Below are 12,914 nucleotides of genomic sequence, written 5' to 3' on the forward strand. Positions count from 1 at the left end.
CTTAAGGCTGGCGGCCAGGCCTGAAGCCCCGGCGGGCTTCTGAAAAAACATGAAAGCTCTTTCACTGGCAGGATGAGGTTTCATGTCTGTTTTTAAAAAGTTTAATAAAGTTTTTGTCATATTTATTAACATGTCCCATCTCGTGTGACATTGTCACATGAGGGGGACATGTTAATAATTTTTTTATTTTTCTATTTTTGATATTTAAAACACTGTCAGTCATCTCCCTGAGACAGCACTTAGTCTCAGGGAGATGTGCGCTCTTTCACGCGCATGCACGAGAAAATGCACTTTGACAGTTGGGGAATCCCTCCCCCCTACCCCCGCACAGGGAGCGCATAGCGCTTCCCGTCGGGCAGCCCGCTGGGTGGGCCTTAATTGGCCCAGCCACTTAAAATGGCGGCGGGGCCCGTTTCAGCGGTGGCGATCGGCTGCCCGCCCGCCGCCGAGCCAGTGGAGCCCACCCGCCCATCAAGGGCAAAATTCCGCCCTATAAAGACAATCCAGCAACGTTACTACACAAGTACCCGCTCAACAGTGGAATTCTTAAAGACTTTTAATGCAACTTTGGTTACTGGAACAGCAAATTTCTGCAAAGTGGCTAGAGGCTTTATCCCCAAGTCTGTTTCACACGGTGTATCTTTCAGATCTCACGTGGCCACACCTCATACAGCATTCCATCCTTCTTTGAATATATTTCTGCTTCTTTGATTTGTAAATCCCATTGTTCTCCCATGTCTTTGGAATTTACTTTTCCCATGATATAAAAATTTTTTGTGTCATCATTATGGTCAGCACTTTTGGGAAAAATCTATGAAACAAACTTACCCTCTTCAACTTGCCAGTCGTAAAAACCTTATCATGGGGAGAATTTTCTCCCCCATCAGGGGGGTTGTGCGGGGGTGGGCGCGGACCCAATCGGCACCCCCGATCGGGTCCACGCCACCATTTTACATGGGCGAGCCAATTAAGTTGAGCTCTCCCTGTGCAGGCGGTGGTGGGGGGTGGGGTGCGGGGGGTATTTCCCCGAGTCAGGGCCTGCGCTCTTTTGCACATGTGCATGAAAGAGTGCAGAAATCTCCCTGAGGCACCTCTGTGCCTCAGGGGGAATAGTTTAAGTTTTAAAAATCTAAATAAAGAAAAAGAAAAATTTTAAGACCATTCCCCTCATGTGACAGTGTCACATGAGCTAGGACATGTCAATAAATTTTTATAAAAATTTTTAGTCAATTTATAAACACTTCATGAAACCTCATCCCGCCCGTGGATGAGTTTCCATGAAAAATCCGAAGGCCGCCTGGGCTCTTCACCTGCCCGCCAACCTTAAGGTTGGATGGGCAGCTCAGTTTATTAGTTTAATTAGTTTTTAAAAGGCCTTAATAGACCTTTCACAATTTGGCGGGCGCGCAGACAAGTTGGCTGCGCGCCCGTCGAACTGAAAATCTAAATGATGCGTGGTGACATCAGGAAGCACGCCTGACGTCACCCTGCATCATTTTACGCCTCAGCGAGTTGGCCCCGCCCCCACCCACCAAGTCAAAAATTCTGACCCATGTCTCTTTGAAACACAAACATCTCACCACTTACCTTAAAATGCAAATTTCATTCACACCCTATCTGTTGCCTTTACCCTAGCACACTCATTAGCATTTCAAATGCCTTTTTACACCTAATTCTGTTGATAATTTCAACATTGCAATCTATCCGTCTCTAATTTAATTAAATCAGCCACACAGACAGAACCATTCACACACATAAACATATGCCTATTTTACAATATCCCACACTAATACTGTGAAAAATATGATAGTTTTGTGACATCTTTAAAAAGCCCTTTTTAAACAGTTCAGTATATGTTTGATTTGCCATTGAAACAACAGATTACTATCACACAGGCACAAGTCCCATCTGTCAGGAAGGTATAATAATTTTCATAATGTTATTGGAATTTATTGTAGAGTAACAGTGGGGTCTGTGTCTCTGGGTCTGTGTACGATTGTGTGTTTTGGAGGGAAGTTTTAATTGAATTAAAGGCAGCTGCTCCGAAGGCTTTGATGTATCAGAAGATAAGCTAAGTTTGAAATGTTAAACAGGTAAAGATGGGGGAAGTTTTAGAATGTGGGGAGTAAAGGGAACATTTGCATTTTTAAATAAACCAGACTAGCTTGAACTCAAAAGAGGGGGTGAAATGTTTCATCTAGCTAGGAGAAGTTAAGAAACAGTGTGCTTATTTTTTCCCAAAGATTACTGGTAAAATTGGTATTATGATAGATTTTTATTATTAGAGAGGTAAAGTCCAAAGACTTAGTGAAACAATGGGAATTTGCATTCAAAGGGGAAAATATGTATAAAGGAGAGAAGGATGTGTGCAAGGGAAGGCATTCTAAGATCTAACAAGTGTGAAAAGCCTCCGGCCTCTGTGCCAAACTACTGTCTACAAAAAGCTGAAGTTAAGAAAACTCACTTTGAATTCGACTGTTCAGGGTATCGTGTTACATTGCCTGGGTCTTTTAAAATTTTTAAACAGTGTTTTTACTGTTGCCTTAACAGAGTTGTAACTAGGAGTCAGATTAATTAGGGGATTTAACAGTTATTAAATTAATAATTCATAGACATATGTAAGCGCTTAAAATCTTTTTCTTTTATTAATAAATGTTTAATTTAGCAATGTAAAAAACCTCTAAGCTTCGGTGTCTTTTTTATTGAATTCAAAGCCTGCATCTCGAAATAAGTACAAATTGCAAATAGTTGTGGCAACTGCTTCAAGTTTCCCTATGGGATTTGGGCAGCTTGGCATTTACCATCCACCTGCTATAACACCACCATTGTTACAAGTGGAAAACTGTGGAATTTTGAATGCAGTGTTCCAAGAAGGAAGAGTTAATAGCTTAATGCTGGCAAATTTCTCGTTGGCATTAAAGTCTACATCATGGTGAAACAACTCCCATTTTTCAAAGTTTTTGTCAAATACAACAAAGAGATGTTTTATTTTAAAAGATGATTTGTTTAAATTAATTATACTTAAGCTTCCCTCTGCATTTTCTCCATCTTCTCCAAAGTTACTGATTTAAGAGGCAGCAGCTTTGGTTTGCAGAGCACCATAGCAGGAACATCCTCAAAGGAGAGCTGACCTTGTTTAGGAAGGACTTCTCGAAACATGGACTTTACTTAAGGGTGCACAAATAACTCTGATCATCTGTAAATAATGACAGCTGCTTCAGCAGCTTGCAAACCTCTTTATTTGGTCAAAGTCCAAACTTCTAGGGCAGAATTTTACGTTCGTCGGTCGGGCAGGCCCGACCGACTTGGTGGCGGGCGGGTGGCCAATTGCCGCTGGCGAAACGGGCCGCGCCACCATTTTCCGCGGGTGGGCCAATTAAGGCCCACACCGCGGCTTTGCGACTCCCGTGGAGAACGGGAAAATAGTCGTGGGGGGGGGTGTGCGGCTTCAGACTGCCGGTTCCAATGGGGAGCCGGCAGCCTGCATAAAGAGTGGCCAGGCAGCCTGCTTGAAGCAGTGCACCATGGCCACTCAGAGCGGTAGGAATGCTCCAAGGAGGGCAGAGGAGGAGGAGGTGGAGGAGGAGAGGGGCAGGCTGCAGGAGAGGCCAGCGGGGGGTCACTGTGCACCCAGATTCTCTGACGCATGCCTTGCTGTCCTCCTGGAAGAGGTGGGCCAGCGATGTGATGTTCTGTATCCTGAGGATGGGAGGAGGAGGGCCCCCCATGTTACCAGCCAGGTGTGGGAGGAGGTGGGCGAGGCTGTAAGTACCCATGATGACATCAGATGCACTGGCACACAGTGCCAAAAACGCTTCAATGATTTGCTGCGCTCCGGACAGGTGAGTACCATGTCTGCCTGGGCTATTTGAGGCAGAAGGCAGCCTTAGCCTTTGTTCCCCCCCCCACCATGTTTGGCTGCCGTTACTGCATAGGGCATCTGTCGCACGCTGGGTGGACAAATGGGTACTGACAAGGCTTACATCAGCCTTAGTGGTTGAGGAGAAGAAGGGCTTTCTGCACAGCATATGTTGGTTTCTGTGGCATTTGAGTAGTTTGTGGGCAAGCTGCAGGGGAGGCCAGTAGACACACACTCAGAACTCCAACACATGCTATATTGATGGTAATGACATGGTCCAAGGGGTGCCTCAAGGTCTTTTGGGCAAGTCCCATCTGCAGGCATCGGCGCCGCACCTATTTGACCCACCTTTCCATGGGCGCTAGGAACCGTGTGCTATTCAAAGTGATGGACGCCGAATGTGTCCAAGGGGACCGTTGGGGGAAGGGGTTGGGACCAGCAGTACTATCTTCGGGGGACTCATCACTAGTAGTGTGGGAAAGAGCCGCTGGAGGCCTCAGATGGGCCACTGTAGTTGGGGTGCGGCAGATGCATGCAGAGTACATGAGCGACCTGTCCCAATAAATCTTCTTATGTGTTTTGCAGGCAAAAACTAACCACAATGCCTGGGAGCACCTGAGGACTGGTGGTGGGCGCGCCCTCCTCCAGCACCTTACCCCATTCGAGGAGCAGGCCATGGAGCTGGGCAGGAGGCCAAGGCGGCCAAGGGCGGTGAGGCTGGAGTCCAGCGGGCAGGTATTTGAGGTCCACAGTCCCATCCACTGTTTGTGCCCACCATCCAAACCACTGATGGTTGCTGCAATCGTTAATGCTGCAACAATGCTCATTCACAGACTGACTCATTCTGATGTCTGGGTCATACAGGAGGGACCTTCGTCCCCTTGAGAAATATCCTCTCCACCACCTTCCAAAGTCACCTTATCCCATTTGTGACCACTATCACCATGGTCTCACATGCCATTGGATTGCCGATGCACACCCAAAGACTTATTCCATTTTCGGAGGTTTGGGACCTCCTGCACCCTTTCAGCCAGTGCGCCCCACATTACTTTGTCCAGAAGGTCCTCAGTACCTCAGCTGTGAACCTCATGGCACTCAACTTAGATGAATGCCACCACATTACTCATCCCAGCGCCAAGGGGAAATGTTGCCTTCTGGCCACCCAGTCTATGCCCCTCCTTACAGAATGAAGGGCAATAATATGACCTCTCAATCTCCTGAGTTCAGCGGAAAATGACACAACTGTTTGAAATGTTCCCTCAGCCGCACAACTATCCAGGCAACAATACATCCACATCAGATACCTCTGCACTCTCCCCACTCCTCTGGTTCTTTACACGCCATGTGCCATTCATGAGGCCATCCAACCAGCCTGTTTGCATGTGCGTTTAATGCTTGGGGCCCGTCTTGACTTATTTGGACCTCACCAATGTTCTTCTTTAAGGGTGAGCTACTTATGAGGCTGAGGGGGAAAGGGATGAAAGGTTGAACTGAATGCATGTTAACTGATGCACTGTCCTTGTTGTTAATTTCAGCATCACCACCAGAGCGACCCGCACGTCCTCAATGCAGCCCCCCCTCCACACCTGAGGGGCAATGTGTGTAACTTGTGGCACATAATTTCAGCCAGCCAGGCACCAGCGCAGACACGCATACCTCGGTGGGGACTTTACCGTTGGCTAGTGTCCCGGGTCACAGTGGAGAGGGTACATCACGATCGCTGGAGGAGATGGTAGGGGCAGAGAGTGCCAATGGCTCCAGCAGCCAGAGGGCTGCAGGGCATGAGGCACATGCTGAGTCTGGCACTGATGATGTGCCTCTGGAGTTGTCCCCATTGCAGCAGCTGCAGGAAAGGCGGCAGGAAGTGCGTTTGCATCTAGCAGGGTTGCATGAGGGAATGGTTCAGTTGCTCTCTGCAACAGAGGTGTCCAGGCAGAGTGCGCGTGAAGAATCTGCCCTCAGGGCAGAGCATCAGGATTCCTTCAGTGAGAGACTGGCGACTCTCATTGAGAGGGGCTTCCACCAAATGGATCAAAATATGGTTGGGTTACGCTCTGACTTGCAAGCTTTCACACCGGTTCTGGCCACAGTTGGTGTTTTCCATTGTGGGAGATGTTATGGACACCAAGCACCGGCACTCGGTGCCCGTGCATCTGCGGTGAGCAGGGAAGTAGATTTGGACTTCACGTCACTGCGAGCTCCTCTCATGGTGCTCTGGATGAGAGCAGCAGCTCCTCCGCCCCTCTGTCAGTCAACATTGCTTCCGTTGAGGCTGCAACAACTGGGGAGGTGCCAGTTCAGGAGCTGGCCACTCCCTCCCAGGCAGGGCCATCACAGACTCCACGGGCCAGAGGACGCCCGCCAAGGTCATCTAGGCCAATAGGACAGCAGAGTCAGCAGGCTGTCTCACAAGCCACTCCGAGCGATGGGGCTGCACCTAGACGTAGCACCCGGAAATGAAAACATAAGGCACCTTAGGCACTCCCCGGGTATGTCACTGGTGATTTTGTGTCGGCCTTAGAATAGGGACCCCTTATTGTAACATTGTCGAATAATCATGTGGGCTTTAATTGTGGACAGAATAAAGTCCACCTTTGTTACCATGGCTCAGCGTCTTTTCATTGAGGTGCTTTTTTCATTTTCACATAATTATCATGAGTGTTAGAGTGGAGATTGATGTTTCTGTACTAAGGCCTTATTTGCAGCTGATCAGGTGGAAGAGGTAGCACCTAAGTGCCACGTGTGGAAGTTCCAGGCAATGCTGCTCCTACAGATCCATGTGTGTGGAGCTAGCTGAAGGTTCTTTGGATTAAATTGTCCCGGGTGTCCCTGCCTCCTTGGTGTAAACGCGGGTCATCGTTGTGCCCCTCATCATCGCCCTGTGCTTCCTCATCCTCTGAGGCACTGCTGGATTCATCATGTGCAGCCTCATCCAGGGCGTCAAGGTCTTCATCGTCAACTGCATCCCCCCTTTCCAGCGCAAGATTGTGCATGGCACAGCAGACTACCACTATCAGAAAGACACGATCTAGGGGGTACTGGAGTGCGCCCCCTGCACGGTCCAGGCAACGGATGCGCATCTTGAGAAGACCAATGGTTCTCTCCACCACAGCCCTTGTGGTGCCCTGGCTCCTATTATACCGCTGCTCAGCTTCTGTTCTTGGACGGCGTAGTGGCGTCATGAGCCACCTTCACAGGGGATAGCCCTTGTCACCCAGCAGCCAACCATCCAGCCGGGCTGGAGCACTGAAGAGCCCCAGGACCTGGGAGTGTCTGAGGATGTAGGTGTCGTGGGAGTTGCCTGGGAACCTTGCACAGACTTGTAGAATCAGCATCCTGGGATCACACACTATCTGCACGTTCTTGGAGTGGAAGCCCTTCCTGTTGATGAAGGCACCGGGCTCACCTGCTGGCACCTTGATGGCCACATGTGTGCAGTCTATTGCACCCTGGACGCGGGGGAAGCCAGCAATGGCTGCAAAGCCTCTGGTTCGCTGTGCCTGACTTGCCTGGTCCCAGCGGAAGTGGATAAATGTGGATATCTGTCTGAACAGAGTGTCTGTAACCTGCTTGACACGAGTGTGGACAGCTGATTGGGAGACACCGCAAAGATCACCCACCAACCCCTGGAAGGAGCCAGAGGCATAGAAGTGGAGGGCAACTGTGAGCTTCAGAGCCGCTGGCATGGGGTGTCCACCCACACAGTTAGGGGAGATCTCAGGGCCAATCATCTGACAGATATAGTTGACTGTCTCCCTTGAAAGTCGGAGCCTCCTTCAGCACTGCACCTCAGTCATATTGAGGTAGCTGCTTCGCCGCCTGTATACCCTGGCAGCAGGATAGTGACGTCATATGTGGCCCCTTCCACCTTGGACAACCTCTTGGCCCTGCGCGCCTTCTGCCTGCACCTGTGCCTGGACACCCAAAGGTGCCTCCTTTGGAGGCTGATTGTCCAGTCCTGGCCTCCTCCTGATTCTATCCCTCCCTTCCTCCTCAGGGAAGCTGCCTCCACTGGAGAGGTCAGAACCCATAGCCCCAGGCTAAATGGAGGCCTCCAGAAAGCTGCAAGGCCGAAAAAGAATGCTGTCTGCAGAATGCTTTCACTTTACACAAAAACCTCTTGGACATCGATGAGAACTACTAACAATCATACAGGTATGTTTTAAACACTTTCATCAATTATAACTTCGTGAAAAACATGAACCAACCCCTCTGAGTCCACATATCCCGACATTGCAAACGTTTTCTTAAATAATCTCCTACCCGCCTTCCCGTTGGGCCAGTGCGCTGACCCGAAGTTCACACGGGCCCCTCAAAATCGTACACAATTGGTAAGTTAAGGGGCTTAACGAGCCCTTCAATTAATGGCGGGCGAACTGATCGCGCCCACCCACTGAAATATCGCGATGACGCACGCTGACGTCGGCACGCTTGCGCAACATCAGCACGCGTCATTTTATGCGTTGACGTGCGGGCTACGCCATCCACACGTCAGCCGGAAAATTCTGGCCCTAATTTTATTTGGGAGAAGCGCCGCAGTCCTTAACAGTACCCTAATAGCTAGGAATGCTGCACTACTTACCAACATTATATAATTCCCCTTGGCAGGGCAAATGTTGGGCATGTGTGCCTTTTGTGACTTTATCTTTATTTGAATATTAATTAGTACACATCAGCACAATTTTACTGGAAAGAAAATAGAAAAGTGAAGACTCTTGTGCAATTATGTAGCAAAAAACACACATAGCTTTATAAATACAGACAGCACCTTGATCAAAAATCAGCCTTTGTAACTTAAATACAGTGAAGACAGATCAGCAAAATAAAATTTGAATATTAATTTGGAGCTAGGTCCTATCCATAAAACATTTTTCATCTTCAAATAAAGCCACAAAATGCCATTAGCTTTCAGGAAATTACTCATCATAGGCAAATACTTCATAACATGATAGCATGATGTTACTAAGGAGAACTATCATAAAACCATTTGTTTTTCAATGACTCCTACAGCCCACATTTTAAAATTCTCTCATCTTTATGAATATTTGAATATATGTTCACAGATGGCATGGTTCATTTAACGCAGCAGCTTTTATTGCAAAAAGCAACACTTGAGAGATTGATTCAATGTGTTCATGCTTTAGAACAATGATTACATAAAAGGTATTTAAGTGTTTTCAGTTATTATAAACATTAGCTGAGGTTTAGCAGAATATAGGAACTAAAATATTTAGCAATTAGTTAAATCAAATAGCAACCTCTCAAACATTGTTAAAGAGTTGCAAGATGTTTAGGTCCACTCCAAAACAGTTAATAAATAAAGCATGAATAGAATTTCATGTTACAATAATGTTTTGGAAACAAGACATGCAATTTGATCATGAAATATTATGTTCAAAATGTGTTTTGCTTCTTGGGAATTTGTTTTTTTGGCAAAATTCATTGCTTAAGATTAAAAAATAAACATACTATACTTTCATATTACTGAAAGTGGCCTTGGGTTCAAGCCAATGCGCTAAACAGTGAAACTAGAAGGGAGTAGTCAGTACTAAAGCAAAGACGGGTCATTGTTTGGGGTTTCTTGTTTTGTCTGTGTTTCCTCATTATTTACTACCTCTGCAGTCTGTCTTGCGTTTTCCATTTTCCTTCAGTTATTTTAACCCCAGTTTCATTTGCCTTCATTTGTTTCTCCTGCCAAATTTACTCCCATTTTTAAATTTCATTCGCTGCCTGTTCCGCTTCTTTATTTTTGGCTGTGTTCCTTTCATGAGCTAACTCAGATGCTCTGACAATGTCAAAGGAGGCAATCTGCAACTGCAGTTCAATAAACAACCTTAAATTCTTGTCAAGATACAAACACTTCAGTTCTGAGGAAGTAGCTGTTGCTCTGAATCAATTTGCTTTTTGGCTGTCTTGACAGCTTGATGGCCAATTCCACCACACAATGTAGAGAGTGGGTAGAGAATGGGGATCTTCATAAATGGAGTGTAAAAGTTGAGTACTTGGTGAGAGTGGAACTCTGTGGTAAGTCGTAAGTGAGTGATCTCAAACTGAAGTTTAGTTTAACTTTTTAAATTCAACTTAGAAATTTAAAAACTGTAAAGGAAACTGCAAGTTAGCCATTACTTAACAGAAACTGTCTGTCAGTGGCAGTGAACATTTAATGGCCAACCCGCAGGTTAAAAGGTTAGCATCAGAAGCGTATGTGATGTCAGATCACATGACTGAGAACTAAGAGATATATGGAAGAGGGAGAAGCGCTAACCTCGTGTGGAAGTTCAAATGTGTAAATACTTGCTGTAAATAAACAATTATGTTAAAGAAACTACGGACTCAAATTGCATACTTTTGGGAGACTAGACAATCTTCAAAACCCCATCTAAACCCCGACCACACAACGAAATTGATTGCCTGAATAGGACCTAATTACTGTGAATAGGGAGCCGAGTGACCACTTGTAATTTGGATATGGCTGGAGAAAGTGCATAAAAGTAAATAGCAACTACTGATGCACAGAGTGGGTTATAAACGGAATGTAAAAGTTGGGAATTTGGTGAAAGTGGGAATTTAGCACAGAGGGGGAAGGAGGTGCTGCTTTTCACCTCCAATATTTATTGTGATTCATGTTACAGCTAAATATTTAATCTATCTATAGTTTAAATTAAATCAATGACATAATTAATTAAAAAGCCTTTAAGATAAGTCGATTATATTCATAAGCTTTATTTAGTTAAATAAATGCAGAGCAATTAGTATGTTGGCACTGCAGCATGTGGAAATTTGTGAACAGCATTGTGATCCGAGACAACCACATCTGTAGTAAGTGTCTACGTACCAAGGGAAGAATTTTCCCCCCTTCAGGGGGGTTGTGCGGGGACGGGCGGGAGCAGGCACGAACCCGATTGGTGCCCCTGATCGGGTCAGCGCCACCATTTTACATGGGCGGGCCAATTAAGGCCTGCCCAGCGTGACGCACACCCGGAAACGCTGAGCGCACCCTGTGCGGGTGGGGGGGGTGGGATTCCCTGAGTCGGGGCCTGCGCTCTTTCACGCATGTGCACGAAAATGTGCAGAAATCTCCCTGAGGCACAGAGGTGCCCCGGGGAGATCAGTTCAAGTTCAGAAAAATTTAATAAAGGGGAAAAAAATTAAGGACATGTCCCCTCATGTGACACAGTCACATGAGCTAGGACATGTCCATTAACCTTTCCAAAAAATTTTATTTAATTAATAAACTCTTCATGAAACTTCATCCCGCCCATGGATGAGGTTTCATGAAAAATGTGAAGGCTGCCTGGGCTCTTCGCCTGCCCGACAACCTTAATGTTGGACAGGCAGCATTCTTAACAACTTCAATTACTTTGTTAATGGCCTTAATAGGCCTTTGACAGTTCAGCGGGCGCACAGCCAAGTCAGATGTGCACTCACCAAACTGACAATCTAAATGACGTGCGGTGACATTGGGACACACGCCCGATGTCACCGTATGTCATTTTATGCGTCGGTGAGTGGGCTCTGCTCCCGCTCGCCGACCGGAAAATTCTCCCGCCAGAAGCTTCAGCTCAGTTGTTGAACTGGAGTCCAAAATTCAAATGTAGCAGAGCATCAGGGATGGTGAGAGCTACCTGGATGCTTTGATCCAAGAACAGTCACACCCCTTAGGTTAGGAAATGGTACAGATCTAGTCAATTGTCATGGATAGGAAAATTGTGACTGCGAGTCAGGGTTGTAGGGGAACTGCAAGTGTACTGTTGGAGGAGCCCTGGCTATGGTCCTTATGCAATAGGTTTGACGTTCTTAATGCCTATGTGGATAAGTGTGGAGTCTGCAGTGTAGATGAGCAAACTGATCACGGAACCATGGTACTCAAGGCCGTTCAAGTGAACAGAGAAACTAGAAGCAGGAGCAGGCCAGCCAGCCCATGGAGTCTGCTTTGCCATTCTCCAAGATTATGGCGCAACATCAGGGAAGGGGAAAAGTGCCTTGACACTTTGGGCAGAATTTTGCCCTTGATGGGTGGGTGGGCCCCACCGGCTCGGCGGCGGGCGGGCAGCCGATCGCCACCGTTGAAACGGGCCCCGCCGCCATTTTGAGTGTGCGGACTGCCCAGCGGGAAGCGCTATGCGCTTTTTGTGCTGGGGGGGATTCCCCAACTGTCAGAGTGCGCTCTCTCGCGCATGCACGCGGAAGAGCGCACATCTCCCTGAGACTAAGTGCAGCCTCAGGGAGATCACTGACAGTTTTTGTAAGTTGAAAAATAGAAAAATAAAAAAATTATTAACATTTCCCCCTCATGTGACAATGTCACACGAGATGGGACATGTTAATAAATATCACATAAACTTTATTAAAGTTTTTAAAAACAGACATGAAACCTCATCCCGCCGGTTGATGAGGTTTCATGTTTTTTCAGAAGCCCGCTGGGGCTCCTGGCCTGCCCACCAACCTTAAGGTTGGACGGGCAGGTCCTTTAATTGGCTTAATTATCCTGTCAATGGCCTCAATTGGCCATTGACAGGTCAGCGGGCGCACAGCTGATTTCGCTGTCCGCCCGCCTTCCTGAATATTTAAATGGGGCGCAATGATGTCGGGGGTTCCCCCCAATGTCATCCCACATCATTTTCGCATCGGTGATCAGGCCCCGCCCCCAACTTGCCGACAGAAAAATTCTGCCCTTTGTACCAGGAGACGGGTCATGCTTCTTAGAATTTGGTTGTCTGTTTCGGTCAGTGATGAGGGACAGGAGGATGTGGCCATGAGTGAGGCAGGTAAGGGAACCAATCAGACTTTGCTTGTTTGAGGTGCTTGAAAGCAAGATTTGCCAGGTGGATGAGAAAACTGCTCATGGCACCATGCTACAGGAAGCCATTCAAGTGGAGGGAGCAAAAAGGAATGTTGTGATAATAAGGGGCAGTATAGTGATAGGGATTGACACTGTTCCCTGCAGCAAAGGGCGAGTGTCCAGAATGCTATATTGCCTGCCTGGTGCCAGGGTTCGGGATATTTGCTCAGGGCTGGAGGGGACTTACAGTGGGAAGAGGAGGATCCAGTTGTT

The 12,914-nt window shown here is 47.1% G+C and overlaps 1 protein-coding gene across 1 annotated transcript; it reads right to left on the minus strand.

Moving 5' to 3' along the window:
• Positions 1 to 3,021: 3,021 nt before the first annotated feature.
• LOC144684327 (BBSome-interacting protein 1) lies at positions 3,022 to 3,776 on the minus strand. The gene is made up of 2 exons (XM_078547964.1): positions 3,773 to 3,776; positions 3,022 to 3,167 (listed from the first exon to the last, which is right to left on the minus strand). Exons 1-2 carry the CDS (start codon positions 3,774 to 3,776, stop codon positions 3,022 to 3,024), a joined length of 150 nt encoding a protein of 49 aa, XP_078404090.1.
• Between the last annotated feature and the right edge of the window lie 9,138 nt (positions 3,777 to 12,914).

This window comes from Cetorhinus maximus, chromosome 9, assembly GCF_964194155.1.
Source record: "Cetorhinus maximus chromosome 9, sCetMax3.hap1.1, whole genome shotgun sequence".
NCBI classification, from domain to species: domain Eukaryota; kingdom Metazoa; phylum Chordata; class Chondrichthyes; order Lamniformes; family Cetorhinidae; genus Cetorhinus; species Cetorhinus maximus.